This window comes from Camelus bactrianus, chromosome X (assembly GCF_048773025.1).
Source record: "Camelus bactrianus isolate YW-2024 breed Bactrian camel chromosome X, ASM4877302v1, whole genome shotgun sequence".
Classification (NCBI taxonomy): Eukaryota; Metazoa; Chordata; class Mammalia; order Artiodactyla; family Camelidae; genus Camelus; species Camelus bactrianus.
In genome coordinates, this window is record NC_133575.1 from 32409754 (window position 1) to 32425827 (window position 16074).

General features: G+C 38.6%; 1 protein-coding gene across 2 annotated transcripts; it reads left to right on the top strand.

Annotated features, from left to right (window-relative positions):
• Positions 1-348: 348 nt before the first annotated feature.
• Positions 349-15792, top strand: DDX3X (DEAD-box helicase 3 X-linked). 2 transcript variants are annotated; one of them, XM_010963998.3, is made up of 17 exons: positions 349-506; positions 3488-3545; positions 5202-5249; positions 6931-7063; positions 8074-8232; positions 8312-8411; positions 8827-8962; positions 10085-10170; positions 10376-10474; positions 10587-10747; positions 11150-11294; positions 11369-11513; positions 11704-11885; positions 11966-12083; positions 12392-12545; positions 12870-13009; positions 13217-15792. In XM_010963998.3, exons 1-17 carry the CDS (start codon positions 462-464, stop codon positions 13294-13296), a joined length of 1989 nt encoding a protein of 662 aa, XP_010962300.2. In that variant the 5' UTR covers positions 349-461; the 3' UTR covers positions 13297-15792. The 2 variants fall into 2 exon arrangements, with proteins under 2 accessions (XP_010962300.2, XP_074216011.1); XM_074359910.1 differs by having other exon boundaries at positions 12873-13009.
• Positions 15793-16074: the final 282 nt, after the last annotated feature.

A 16074-nucleotide genomic window follows, 5' to 3' on the forward strand; every position in this document is an offset into this window, starting at 1 on the left:
AAAAAGAGGGGAAAAAGGCGTAGGTTAGATTTTAAGGTCTCCTAGCTGGCGAAAAGCGGGAGATGACGAGATCTCGCGAGATCTCGAGACCTAGACGTAGGTTAGGGTAATAGCAGAGGACTGGGGAAGTGGAACTCAAGTGAACTAGGACAGCATTTGGTGCTGGGAGCTCCAGGGCAGGACGATGAGCCGGGGACGCGACTGACTAGGAAATCTCGCGAGGTTAGGACTAAAGGAGCGCGCAGTAGCTAGGCAGAAGTCGTAGCGGCGAGAGGAGTGCGGGTGTGAGAGGGAGGGCATACGTCTTACGTGCTGACGTAGCAGTCGTTCAAGCAGTATATTAGGTCCGTGGCCGCGCCGTGCGCTTCAGAGCCGCAGTTCTCCCGTGAGAGAGCCTTCGCGGTGAACCAAACACAGTAGCTCAGTAGCGGAAGACTCCGAGTTCTCGGTACTCTTCAGGGATGAGTCATGTGGCGGTGGAAAATGCGCTCGGGCTGGACCAGCAGGTGAGCCGCAAAGAGCCTATCTGGGTTGTTGCTGCATGAATTTCTCCCCTGACCTAACTTGGGTTTGTGGCGCAGCGCTACCTAGCACCCTCAGTTCCCATTTTTCTGGGTCTCTCTAGCTGGCGAGCGTCAATACCCCGGGGCTGTGGAGGAACGGGGAGGTGACAGGAATGTTGGTTGTGCACGTCGCTGGGGCCGAGGCCCGCTCTTGGCCCCGCGGTATTGTCCACGGGCCGAGCACAATGGCGGCTTTTGTGTGTGCGTGCGCAGGCGGGTGGAGAGGGAGGGGGAGGGGCGCGCGCTCTCGCGGAGGCGCGCACGCGCGAACCTCGACTGACTAGTGACCCATGGGTGTGTGGAGGGGGCGGTGCGCGGCGCGGGGGTTCACGAATGGGGACCTTTTTGGCCCTGAAGGCTCAGGCTTTGGCGGCGTGCATGGCCCGGATTCCTGTCAGAGATACCCGAGCGGCGTCAGCCTGTGTGTGCGCGCGCGTGTGAACGAGAGGTGGAACGCGGCCCTGGAATGTGGGAGGGGGCGGCGCGGGAGGGGTGGCCTTCGCTCGGGGTAATGGCGGCGGCCTCCTTTGTGTGGTGGTGGGTGGCTGGGCGGCGCTGCGGTCCACGACCGGGTGAGGCTTGGCCGCCGAGGGCCCGGAAACGAGGATGGAACGGGCATCTCGTTCCTCCCGGGCTTCCTTCCGCAGGCCTTTTCGCTCCAGCCCGGTTTCCGCAGGGCCATCGCAGGCCCGGCGCCACTGCCCCCGAGGCCGCGTTTCCGGTGGAAAGTTTTGTGACGCAGAAGATTCGGGGAGGAGTAGGGGGGAGGGGAGGGAAGGGGAGGGAGGAATGGGCCGCTGCACGCGCGGTGGCGCCGGACTCTAGAGATGGAGATGGAACGCGGCGGGGAGACGTCAGGGAGGTGGGGGACCCAGCTCGGCCCTTTCCTCCTCGCTTGCTCCCGCTAGTCACTGTGTGGCGGTTTAGCCTAGGGCCACGCATTGTTTGGGGGGGGGCGGGTAGCGCGGGTTGTGTGAGTGTTCTCAGGTTAGTGACGTTTGATCTGGGAATCGAGCAGAGTGAAAAAACCTGGAGTGTGGCTTAGGGAGAAATAGTAACAAAATAAAAATTTTGTTACTGACTTGTTGCTGTCTGTGGAATGGTATTTTGAAATCGGTCAGAGGCTTCTTGTCTGTCGCCTTAACAGGAACCCCCTCTTAAAGGGTTTAGGGGTAGAGGAGAGGACGCGTGATCTGAAGAGGAGAGAGGGGCTCTGGGCTGAGGGGGCAGGAAGTCTGCATCCCTCAGCAGCAGTGGCACCACGCTTCAGAGAAGGTCTTAAGTGAGATGTTTGTTGCCTTTAAACTTCTGCCTACCACGAACTCCAGAATTATGAAACGAAGTTGTGTGACACATATGAATTGATAATGGCCTTTCATTTACTCGTGTGTGATCTCTTTTTAGGGATCTAACGATCAGTTTCTTTGGGAGCATTTTTTCCCATTAATGAATCAATTATATTAAATCCACCAAATTACTGACACTTCATATGTTAAATGGAGCACAGACATAAAAAATCTGGTATCAAGAGCATAGGTATCCCCAGTTTTAACATTTTCCATATAGGTGGTGCCGTTTTTAAGAGTCTAGGCAGGAATGAAATTTGTAACCGATGTAATTGGAAAAAAATACGCAGTTAGAATTAAGCAGCAAGCAAATTCGCAACTGAGAAAATTGCAATAATGTGATCCTAACAATTTACAGTAGCATTTAAAGTGCTTTTTTAGTTTTGCCAAGTGTAACATTAATAACAATATATTGCAACAAGTGCCAAGAGAAAGTTTTTGTTCCTATTGTGCCTTGAAGTATCAGTCTTGAGATAACTAATGCAGAGAAAGCACGACAGCGTATTTGCTAATAGAAAGTAGGAAATAAGGTACCTAAAAGTCTTAGCATACTTTTTTTTTTTAAGATTTAGCATCTGCCTCCAATTTTCAGTGATTCCTTTAGTGATACTTGCAACTTGACAGTATCACCTTGAGCTTTTAACAGGATTTATGTTATGGTATAGCATATCATCTTTGCAAACGGGTGGCAATAATGCTGTGTGACTGGGCACATTAAAAAGAAATACTGTTTTTGGCACAGTTTTCCCCCTATTGCTTGTAAATAGTTTTTTTAGTCATTACAGAATGGGATGAAGATAAGTTTTTTGGAGAATATTGAGACTTTAAGCTCCCAGTGTAAAAGGATGGGTAGAAATGGAGATAAAAGGCAATAAAATGTGTCCTGCTCTGTAAGGGTACTGAATGCCAGTTGTACCATTTATGTCCCAAGTCTTCTGAACGTCAGTTGTGAAAATGGGAGAATAAATAGGTACCCACTTCACAGGGTTGTGCTTGACATAGTAGTGCTCAGTAAGTGGTGGTTATATTGTTAATTTTTGTTCTGAAGAGTGCTATCCTAATTTAAAATACAATACTTGTGCAATATTTAGGGATAAAGGGATAAAATTTTGTTTTGACAGTTTTCAGGTGTGCTTTGTAGGTTTAAAATAATTCCATGTAGAACGTTGGTGACATTGGAAACATTTGTCTCCAAATGTTTGGAGCTAAAATAAGTCCGTTGACTATTGGACATTTTAAAATAATAACTTCTTGAGGTTTTACATATGGAAAATGTTACAGAGAAAATTCTCTTTGAATGAATGACTTAAATTTGGACCCCGTTTCTCCTGGATAGCACCACCGCCTTGGTGTGGTAACTTCTGCAGTGTATTCAGTAGTACTGTAGTATTTTGCTTTTCCTTAGAACTTTACTGTTTTCAAAGCACATTCTTAGTCACATAAAGAGTTTCATATCAGCCCCCTGTGAGGCAGACAGGGCAACTAGTGCTAGTAAATGCTAGAGGGCAGGACTAGTTATCTAATATTTTGTAGTATTTCTGGACGAGGACTGCTAACCAAAATTTAACTCTCTTCTAGTTTGCTGGCCTAGACCTGAACTCTTCAGATAATCAGAGTGGAGGAAGTACAGCCAGCAGTAAGTAAAAAACATTTTATGGATTTATTGAACATTAGAGCTTTAGTATCTTAACGTTTCGTTGGATTTAAATTTAAAATTTAAGAATTTCCCTTCCAATTTTTATTGTGTTAAGAATTATGTGGGTAGCGTTAATGTAGTATTATTTAGTGATCAGTTTAAAGCATTGTGGCCTTTTAGTAATAAAAGGGACTAGTTTTCTTGAGTGAAAAGAATTTAAGAACCTTATACAACCCACACATTATTTTCTAAGAGTTTGGTTGTGTCTATGAATCCTGAGCCCAGCTTAAAGGTGGTGGGAATGTGTTTCTCCCTACTAGAGTGAATCTACCAGAATTAAACTGAATAAAGGGAGCATTCACATTCATCAGCTACCCCCTTTCCTATGAGGATCATGAGACTTACTAATAGAACAAGGAAATGATGAATTTTGGGGTGCTGGTTAGGATTTTCCCCCCTTTTTTATTGAGGTATAATCAGTTTACAGTGTTGTATAGGACTTTTTAATTGCTGAATTGTTATTCTTTTTGAAAAGATGTTAGATACAGAAGTTTTATTTCATATTTTTTTCCCCTTAAAGGGGTTTTTTGGAGACTTGTTACAGATTAGTGTTAAGGTATAGGAGATCTTATCTTTGGTTTTTTTATTGGCAATAGACCTGCTTCGACTCAGGTCTCTTCCTACCCTACTAACCAAAAAAAAAAAAATGGGCTGTAGGGTCTGAAAGCACTATTTCTTCAAGCTCTGTGTGTTACATAGTAAAGGACATGTCTTCAGTTTTAGGCAAAACTGGCCTCACTGGGCACACTCCTTGGTGTTTGTTGTAAATTTCACTTTATTTGGCATGCTAAGAATCTTTTAGGAATTGATCGTTCTGATAGAGAGCTTTAATATTTTATTCAACCCAGAAGTGAAAAAGAAAGTTAAATTGCAGATTGACTACTAATAAAGCAAGTTGGCTTTCCTTTACTTGGTGGATATACATTATTTGCTTTTGTTTCTCATCTATTGTCTAGGCTGTATTCTTACATGCAGAATAACAGTTGAGTTTGCTTAAACTCCACAAGGCTCAAGTTAAGATTCACAGTTCCTCGAAATCATTTTCTTTTTGCAGCTTTCCCATATACACATGTATTCTATTTTGGAACTTACCCAGAATAGAAACAGAAAAGCCTCTTAGTGGCTGGTTACATGATTTATTACTTTTAGGTTGTTATAGTAATACTTAAGTTACATGTTAAATGATTTACTAATACTTATGTTACATGGTTTTTTAGGTTGTTGTAGTAGTACTTATGTTGTAACTTTTGTTAGTTTGATAATTCTCTGAAATCACAGCAGGCCTTTAATAATACTGTGTTAAATTAGCCACTTGTGGCAAGGTAAATTTATTTGGATTTCAACTATTAGATCCCAAGTCAAATTTGTCCTCCTTCCCTTTTTAAATTTCTCCTTATTAAAGCAATAACCCATTCAAAATAAAAGTAGATTCATTTTCCCCCTCACCTCTCAGTTTCCAATTAAGTAGTCAGACTGGAAGACTAGAGATGGAAAATTTTTCTTTCCAGGTCTGTTTTTTAACAGCATAAATGTTGGTAAAAGCTTTAACTTGAAAGTTTTTGGTATATGAAATTTAACTTTGTTACTTTTTTTTAGAAGGGCGCTATATTCCTCCTCACTTACGGAACAGAGAAGCTACTAAAGGTAAGTCCTTTGAGCAACTTTGTAGACCTAATTCTTGCTGCACTTTGAAATTGGAGCCTAGGTGGGGAAAATGAGATGCCTTGAGAAGTCTAAATGTTGTGGTCTCCTCTGCTACTGTCAGAATTCTTTCAGATATTAGTGCTTACTTGCTTTGAGAAAACTTACCTAATGTCAGTGGAAAACTGCATTTCCTATGTCAGACTCTTCTGTGGCCAATGGCTTAGTTTTGTGCAGTTTCGCTAGTGTTGTACTTAACCTGCGTTTGTAATCATTCACAGCATGATTTCAATTTGAAAAAGGTGAGTGGGCACCCTGCTACGTAAACCAAACTGCTGCATGGTGATAACAGCCCAGTTATTTTTTTTAACATTTTTTTATTGAGTTATAGTCATTTTACAATGTTGTGTCCAATAGCCCAGTTATTTCTATCATGTGGAGGTGCCAAAACAAAGATGGGATCACTAGGGGATAGTTAACAAGTTATGGCATTGGGCACACTCCCAGTAAGTTGGGAATGATACTCTGGCTTCATCTCCTTGCCTTGATTGCTTTGATTTGAAAGGTCTTGTGTAAAATTCAACACCTTATCTTTTCTCATTAATTTTGTAATCTAGTGATACAGAACTAGTTGATGTCTCATATTAAGGGACAACTGTTTAGGGACTGTATATTCTATAAAATAGGTCATCTGAGATTTAGAGGGAAAGGAAAGGTCAGGAAAATTATTTAAAGGTCAAAAAGAGGAATTAGCTTCACTGTCCCTGGCAATACATAGAATATAAAATCTGTATTATAATTCCTTAGCTATTATATCATTCTCTTTAGATACTATAGAGTCTGTATCATCATGGATTCTCTCATTATTCCTTAGAGTGTGCTAGCTGACCCCATGTATATTTAGTGCTTTTCCCCCTTCATTTCAGGGACAAGAATCAAAGAAGAGAGGGGCAGTATCATACAGGTTTTATAGCTGAAAGAGATCTTAGAAATCTAACTCAACTCTATTGGTAGCTAAGGCTGTTGATCATCTGGCTGGTAGAGGCATAAGGCAGAATGAAATTAACTTAATTAACTTGTAAACCATCTCTGGCTATTTAAAAAAGTGTCAACTGAAGCTAGTTAAACCCTCTACTTGTCTTTAAACCATCTGCCTGTTAGGTTAATTTATACCTTTGTCATTCCCTCTCAGTGAATGTTCATAGCTGTATCCTAGGAACCTGTCCACACTGAGTGTGTAGGTATAAGGCTTTTCCCTTTTTCTAGGTAGTCCTAATTCTTATCTGATGGTATGTATTTCATGTGAACAGAGCACTGTTCCTTATACTTTTTACTATTGGAACTAAACAATACTGTATTAATCCAGCTAATTCTGATGGTCATAAAATGATACCATAATCATTGTGTTACAGGCAAAGCTATTGACTTTTTAGAAGTGGTATTCATTCAGAACATTTTCAGACTGTCAGATTGTTTGGTTTAGTGTACAGTATATTCTAGTGCTAGTATAAACCAGCTCTAAATCTTGCTTTTCTTCTAGTGCCATTGTAGGAATATTTCCATTGTCCCTCTGATCAGGAGATAAAATAAGTCAGTGGAGGGCTTCAAATTCAGAAACATAGGAATCATATTAAAGTGTTAATTTTCTAATTAATGCAATGAAAATGTTTTTTTTTAATTGAAGGATTCTATGATAAAGACAGTTCAGGGTGGAGTTCTAGTAAAGATAAGGATGCATACAGCAGTTTTGGATCCCGTGGTGATTCAAGAGGGAAGTCTAGTTTCTTCAGTGATCGTGGAGGTGGATCAAGGGGAAGGTAAGTGATTTCTAATTTTCTTGTGTTTGTTACGTGTAAGATACAGCAGTTAAGAAATTGGTCTTTAATTTGTACTCTATTAAGCATGATATTTTTTTCCCCTTAGACCACTTATTGGATGTTAAGTATTATATCTGTTTAATCTTTTTTTTTTTTTTAACTAAGAGGTCTTTACTAAATTGAACTTGTTACAGGGAAATTAGATGAGAATAAGAATGCCATTTGGCATAATGAAATCCGTTATTTTTATATTTCTCTAGTTTTATGTATTCTACTTTAGAGTAAGTTTAGTGAATGGCCTAATTTGGTTGACATTTTTGTGGATATTCTACATGACAATTTTTAAACACCTTATATTTTTGATTACACAAGTGTGGTGAACTGACCTCATGCGCCTAATAGCTGTGGTTAGTCCTGTGTGTCCTGATTTTTCGAAAACAGGCCTAAAACTCTAAAAACATCTTAATTCAGGTAAGGATTATTTTCTACCTTTTATACAAAGTCTGTCACACAGGTGAATTGTCCTTTAAGTAGCATCCTAGTATAACCGGGACAATTGATATTTGGTGTGATACTTTCTTTTCCCTACCACTAAATATATTTGGATGAGAACTTTAAAGGTGTTATGTGCTGATTTTACATAAATAAGACTGATTCTTCCCCCCCCCCAGGGTTTTTATTAATCTTTTTGAAGTATAATTAACATTATTAGTTTCAGGTATAAGGCTTGATTTTTGATTTCAGCATGTATGAGGCCTGTGTATGTAGGCTCTATAATTTTCTAAGAATAAAGGAGGAGACTGAATTTCTAAAATAAAGTTATGTAACTGATACAGTCTGGTTAGAGGGTCTTATTTGTCAAATAAAAGTAAACCTGAATTGGACTGCTGACATCCTTGAGATTAGCAATAATAAATAATTTGACTTTTGTTCAGGTACAGTAGTGGTAGTGGTAGGAATCTGATAGTGGTTAAATGATATGATTCTGATTAATCGATTGTGCTGTTCAGGTTTGATGATCGTGGACGAAGTGACTACGACGGCATTGGCAGCCGTGGTGACAGAGGTGGCTTTGGCAAATATGAACGTGGTGGAAATAGTCGCTGGTGTGACAAATCAGATGAAGATGATTGGTCAAAACCACTCCCACCAAGTGAACGCTTGGAACAGTAAGTGTTTGAAATGTATGTTAATTGTGATAAAGCCTTATTAGCTAATATAAGAAACTTACCAATCCTCTGATTTTAGGGAACTCTTTTCTGGAGGCAACACTGGGATTAACTTTGAAAAATATGATGACATTCCAGTTGAGGCAACAGGCAACAACTGTCCTCCACACATTGAAAGTGTAAGTTTTTTTGCTTGACTTTTTAAGACAGGGAAATGTAAGTGTTTTTACAGCACATCAAAATGAGATGGGCTTCCTAAAGGCATATATAAACCATACCTGCTTTAATTTAACAGTCTTTTAAAGTTACTCTAAAAACCTGCCTCACTGGTTTGTGGAAAGGGAGAGGTTGGGTTCAGTGTACCATTACTAATAATTGGAAATAGAAAATGAATCAGATACAGGAAGAACCCAAAACTTCACTGTAGTTTAAGCCTAGGGGGTTGATTTTTCTCAATGTAACATAACTTTTACCATAAACTAAAGTACAAATTGGCTGTTGGTTCTTTTTTTTCCTTCATTATTTATATAAAACAAAATAGCTCCAGATAGCATTTCTGGCTATTTAATTTAACCCTGATAAATTTCTTAACAGTTCAGTGATGTTGAAATGGGAGAAATTATTATGGGAAACATTGAGCTTACTCGTTATACTCGCCCGACTCCAGTACAAAAGCATGCTATTCCTATTATCAAAGAGAAGAGAGACTTGATGGCTTGTGCCCAAACAGGTAAGCTCACTAGATAAAACTAAAGAGTTGTCAAGAATGCCTTAACTCAGCTTCCTCTCATAAAACCAGTATAAAAAACATAGACTACTTAAGTTCCATGGGGAAGCTTGAGTCCTATATGTAGCCTGACTGGTATACTTTGATATAGGTAAGGAGTAGCTGGGTAGTATCTCTTTTAGTCTTAGCCCTTTGGATCCAGTGTTTTCATTGAGGAATCCTGGGTGCTAGCCTCTAAGAAAGTCATCAATCAGTCTGTTACTACTGTGTCAGGGATAGGTCACTGTGTTTGCAGTGGTGGGAAAATTTGCAGTATAACATCATGGTATCTGGAATAAGAAGGGTAAGCGTTAGAGAATAACCTGTGATCCATAGGAATGTGGCCAAGGGAAGGTTCCTCCATGGGTAAAGTAGTACCTCCCATCTCTTGGGAATGGGGGTAGTTATGGCCTTTGAATTGAGAACAGGCTTTATTATATCTTTGTGGGTTTGACAAGTTTGGAAGAGAGTGACAAGAGTCTCTCAAGAAAAATATATGGCCCTTGAATAATTTAGTGTCTTTCCTTCCCTATGGAAGAGTGAGAATGTCATCCTTTATACACTATCAGTATATATAGAACCTAGAAGGAAGTGTTAGGAATTGGAATTAACACCAGTTCTGAGACAAAATCCCTGCTCTTTTTACCAACACAAATGTGAAGAAGTGAATAATGCTACATTGTTAGTGATCAGTTTGGTATACTTTTTCTGTAAAGGAACAAAATAAACTTCTGGATTATGGGCCATGTGGTCTCTTGCAACTACTCACTCAGCTCTGCTGTTGTGTGAAAGCAGCCATAGATGATATATAAATTATTGGTCATGGCTCTATTCTGATAAAGCTTTATTTACAAAGATAAATAGGCTGGACCTTACTTTGCTGAATCCTGTTAGAGATTGATCAAAATCATCACTTCATGGTATTTTTAAATAAGCTGTTTATTTTTAGAAAATTAATTTGGGAATAAAGTAAAAATTGCTAATTCATTGTTTAGTAATATGGAAGTTAAACACTATCTACCAGTATATTTAGAAGTAATAAGCAGGTTTTTCTGTGGTTAAGTGACTGTGCTTTCTCTTAAACAGGGTCTGGCAAAACTGCAGCATTTCTCTTGCCCATCTTGAGTCAGATTTATTCAGATGGTCCAGGCGAGGCTTTGAGGGCCATGAAGGTAAGTATTTGTATATAAAATGAGAAATTACTGTAGACCCTTATAGATAGCTGTTGAGAAAAAGCTTTCTAAATGACAATAAGACTTTATATTCCAGTCTATATAATTAAAAACAGTTTTCAAATGTAATCTGTAAATTACAGAAGGAAGTTACGTTGTAATGAACCTTTAAAGAACGATGTTAATAATTTAAATTATTTGTTAGGAAAATGGAAGGTATGGGCGCCGCAAACAATACCCAATCTCCTTGGTATTAGCACCAACTAGAGAATTGGCAGTACAGATCTATGAGGAAGCCAGGAAAGTAAGTATGCATTTCAGAGATTATTGGCTTTCTCATTGATTCTAAATGAAATGTTTTGCAACCATGTAAAAAAATCTTGGCCTTGAAGTTGATAGAATTTCTTTGCTTACAGTTTTCATACCGATCTAGAGTTCGTCCTTGTGTGGTTTATGGTGGTGCTGATATTGGTCAGCAGATTCGAGACTTAGAACGTGGATGTCACTTGTTAGTAGCCACTCCAGGACGTCTTGTGGATATGATGGAAAGAGGGAAGATTGGATTAGACTTCTGCAAGTATGTTCATTTTTAAATGTGTGGAATGCAACATTTTTAAAATTACTGGCAACTGGTTTTGTGGAACTTGTCCATAAATTTTAAGATTGAGAAGCGATTTATGAGTCTTTCAACTTGTACAAAATGCTTGCTCATTGTAATTTTAATGTTAAAATCAGTGACATAAATTTTAGTAGAGGCTGAGAATAATCAGACTGTGGGACAGAGTGAAGTATAAGCTAATTAGGCTGTATGATCTTGGATGATTTATTGGCAGAGGTCCTGTGCTGAGTCATGTACATGGGTCAAATTGTGTGAGAAATTTAAGTACCTAAATGAGTAATTAATGGCACTTACAGATACAGCTGTATTAAAACTATCTTTTTTATCTCCTCAAATTCTAAACTGGATTTTTTTCTACAGATACTTGGTCTTAGATGAAGCTGATCGGATGTTGGATATGGGGTTTGAACCTCAAATACGTAGAATTGTTGAACAAGATACTATGCCACCAAAGGGAGTTCGCCACACTATGATGTTTAGTGCTACTTTCCCTAAGGAAATACAGGTATTGTTTGATGCTGTAAATCTTATTTTCTTAGGAATTTGTTTATCTCGGTAGATAATTTTTTTTTCTTTCAGATGCTTGCTCGTGATTTCTTGGATGAATACATCTTTCTGGCTGTAGGAAGAGTTGGCTCTACCTCTGAGAACATCACGCAGAAAGTAGTTTGGGTGGAAGAGTCAGACAAACGGTCATTTCTGCTTGACCTTCTAAATGCAACAGGTATAAATTTAGTGTCACTTGTGGCTTAGGTAATTGAAAATCCATTTGGATCGCCTTTATTGCTTTTCCTCCCCATTCAGACATTGTATTAAAACGGTCTATTTTAATTGCTTCTATTTGCAAGTTTGCTAAGTGCAAAGAGAACTAAGCCACTGTTAGTGACAGAAACCTTGTAATATTTTGACTTTAGGCAAAGATTCACTGACCTTAGTGTTTGTGGAGACCAAAAAGGGTGCAGATTCTCTAGAGGATTTCTTATACCATGAAGGATATGCTTGTACCAGTATCCATGGAGACCGATCTCAGAGAGATAGAGAAGAGGCCCTTCACCAGTTCCGCTCAGGAAAAAGCCCAATTCTAGTGGCTACAGCAGTATGTATAATATAATTTTGAAACATGTTCAACTGTTCGCTTTCTTTTAAGTGGACCATATGTAACAAGTTATTTTTTAGGTAGCAGCAAGAGGACTGGACATTTCAAATGTGAAACATGTTATCAATTTTGACTTGCCAAGTGATATTGAAGAATATGTGCATCGCATTGGCCGTACAGGACGTGTAGGAAACCTTGGTAAATGTTTGGTTACTCGATGGTCTGGTGGTTACTGATTTTTCAGGGTAATGCTTACAGCAAAGAACTTTCTAGGATCTTAATAGAAGTCCTATTTCCAAGGAATGCAGTTAAAAATACATCTCAGGAGTGGCAGAAAAGTCAGGGTTTGTTCAAAGAACTTTGAGTTGGTTAAATAGCAAATTGTGTATATATATATATATATTTTTTTAGTATTCAACTTAATATTCTAACACTGTAATAAGGTAAGAATACTGTGCTACTTTATGGAAGACCTTAATTTATGTACTTTTTGGGGACTGTTTTAGGCCTTGCCACCTCATTCTTTAATGAGAGGAACATAAACATTACCAAGGATTTGTTGGATCTTCTTGTTGAAGCTAAACAAGAAGTGCCATCTTGGTTAGAAAACATGGCTTATGAACACCACTACAAGGGTAGCAGTCGTGGACGATCCAAGAGGTGAGTTACAGATGGTGTATAATGAGGGGGATGGGTGCTATGTCCATGGTTAACTTTTCAAGGTTATTTAGTTTTAAGAAGCTTAATTTTCTTAGGTGCCTCATCTTTTGGGTAAGGGGTATAATTAGAAATGGTGATATTAAGTTAGTGTCAGCCTTCCACAGATAAAACCTTTTAAAGTCACTCTTAGGGAAAATAGGGCTGCTGGATGGAATTGTTTGAATTGGAAAATCAGAAATTTGTCATTGGAAAGTTTTAACAAAAATTGGGTTATTTTGTCAAATTTCATCTTTACGTGAACTAAACACATACTTGTCCTCGTAGTAGTAGATTCAGTGGAGGATTCGGTGCCAGAGACTATCGGCAAAGTAGCGGTGCCAGCAGTTCCAGCTTCAGCAGCAGCCGCGCCAGCAGCAGCCGCAGTGGTGGCGGTGGCCATGGCAGTAGCAGAGGGTTTGGTGGAGGTAATGTTAATTTTTAACCTCATGTCTTTGGGAAGGTTTTTTTTTTTCTTCTTTTCGTCATTTTTAAAGTATGACTTAAAATATTGGGAAGTTTGGCCCTGTAGATTGCTTTTTGTAATTTTGCATCAAAATACTTAAAGAAGGGAAAGATTGTATTAAACGATGGATGACTTAATTAATTTTTCTCTTTTTTTAATCTCTCACTAGGTGGCTATGGAGGCTTTTACAACAGTGATGGATATGGAGGAAATTATAACTCCCAGGGGGTTGACTGGTGGGGTAACTGAACCTGCTTTGCAGTAGGTCACCCTGCCAAACAAGCTAATATGGAAACCACATGTAACTTAGCCAGACTATACCTTGTGTAGCTTCAAGAACTCGCAGTACATTACCAGCTGTGATTCTCCACTGAAATTTTTTTTTTAAGGGAGCTCAAGGTCACATGAAGAGATGAAAGGAACAATCAGCAGCCCTGTTCAGAAGGTGATTTGAAGACTTCATTGCTGTAGTTTGGATTAACTCCCCTCCCGCCAACCCCCATCCCAAACTGCATTTATAATTTTGTGACTGAGGATCATTTGTTTGTTAATGTACTGTGCCTTTAACTTTAGACAACTTTTTATTTTGATGTCCTGTTGGCTCAGTAATGCTCAAGATATCAATTGTTTTGACAAAATAAATTTACTGAACTTGGGCTAAAATCAAACCTTGGCACACAGGTGTGATACAACTTAACAGGAATCATCGATTCATCCATAAATATTATAAGGAAAAAAACTTATGCGGTAGCCTGCATTAGGGCTTTTTGATACTTGCAGATTGGGGGAAAACAAACAACAAACGTCTTGAAGCATATTAATGGAATTAGTTTCTAATGTGGCAAACTGTATTAAGTTAAAGTTCTGATTTGCTCACTCTATCCTGGATAGGTATTTAGAACCTGATAGTCTTTAAACAAGCCATTCCAGTCATGATGAGGTGATGTATGAATACATGCATACATTCAAAGCACTGTTTTCAAAGTTAATGCAAGTAAATACAGCAATTCCTCTTTCAGTGTTTAGGCAGATCATGAATTATGAGCTAGCCAAATGTGGGCATACTATTACAGGGAAAGTTTAAAGGTCTGATAACTTGAAATAGGTTTTTAGAAGAATTCATCTACTTAGACTTTTTAAATGCCTGCCATAAATGAAATTGAAATGGTAGAATGGCTGACCACAGCAATGACCAGCCCTCATTAGGGCCCTGGATGATTTTTGGTCTAATAACGCATGCTAGTGTTGATGTTTTTTGGTCAAGAGGGTATGAACAGGAAGAATTAATGGCAGCAGGCTTTATTTTAAATGCCGATTCACATTACTCTGTTCAAGCTGCGTTGAGATGTTAAACTGGCTTACTATAGACTTTGTAAAAATGGCTCCAGAAGAGTAACAAACTGAAATCTTTGAGATCACACAGGTTGGAAATATGTACATAACTGCACAAGGTGTCAATTCTGCTATACAGTGCAGTTTTAGTCAGTTTTAGTTGCATAGGTTTCCATTGTATTTATAGTCTGTTTATGCTAAATCTGGCCAAAGATGAGCATTGTCCACCACTAAAATGCCTCTGCCACTTTGAATTCTGTGCTAATTTTGTGGCCAGAATGCGGTGATCAAAACGCTCAATCTTTATACAGTGGCATAGGAAGATGGCAAAAATTTCCTAAAGTGCAATAGATTTTCAAGTGTATTGTGCCTTGTTCTAAAACTTTTATTAAGTAGGTGCACTTGACAGTATTGAGGTCATTTGTTATGGTGCTATTTCAATTAGTCTAGGTTTAGGCCCTTGTACATTTTGCCCATAACTTTTTACAAAGTACTTCTTTTATTGCACATTCAGAGAATTTTATATATATGTCTTGTGTGCGTGTCCTTAAACTTCCAATCTTATTTTGTCTCTTGGAGATTGTTGAACGCAGCTTGTCTAGGAAGGGGATGGGACTAGATTCTAAAATTTATTTGGGACCATGGGAATGATAGTTGGGAAGAAAACTTTGCACACGACAGATTTCTAGATACTTTTTGCTGCTAGTTTTATGTAATATTTATTGAACATTTTGACAAATATTTATTTTTGTAAGCCTAAAAGTGATTCTTTGAAAGTTTAAAGAAACTTGACCAAAAGACAGTACAAAAACACTGGCACTTGAATGTTGAATGTCACCGTATGCGTGAAATTATATATTTCGGGGTAGTGTGAGCTTTTAATGTTAAGTCATATTAAACTCTTAAGTCAAATTAAGCAGACCCGGCATTGGCAGTGTAGCCATAACTTTCTGATGTTAGTAAAAACAAAATTGGCGACTTTAAATTAAATCATGCCAAGGTTTTGATACACTTGTCTTAAGATATTAATGAAACACTTCAAAACACTGAAATGAAGTGTCCAGATTCTCAGATGTTTGTTGTGTGAGTTTTGTTTAGTTGTGTGTATTTTTTTTTCAGTGAATGTCTGGCACATTGCAATCCTCAAACATGTGGTTATCTTTGTTGTATTGGCATAATCAGTGACTTGTACATTCAGCGATAGCATTTGAGCAAGTTTTATCAGCAAGCAATATTTTCAGTTAATAAATAAGGTTTCAAAAATCACGTAAGAATGGATTTAAACTTGCTGAATGTAAAGATTGAACCTCAAGTCACTGTAGCTTTAGTAATTGCTTATTGTATTAGTTTAGATGCTAGCACTGCATGTGCTGTGCATATTCTGATTTTATTAAAATAAAAAATTGAACTGCACAGTCTCTTTTGTGTTGTCAATTGTGGTTTATTATTAGAGGTGAAAATAAAGTTGTGCTATTGCCTGAAGAGTTGTAAGACGTAATTTTTTGGGTTGCCTTCCAGTGCTGATTTTGAGATGCCTCTTGGAGAGAGAATTATTCTGGTACAATTTCAGTAAAAGATGAAGATGGTGGTTGGACTGCAGTGAAAAAAGGATTTTTGTAATAGACGGAAACCCAAAAGGTCCTTGTTGATGTACATCTTATTGATAAAAGTTTGATTTATGGAAGGGAGTATCTT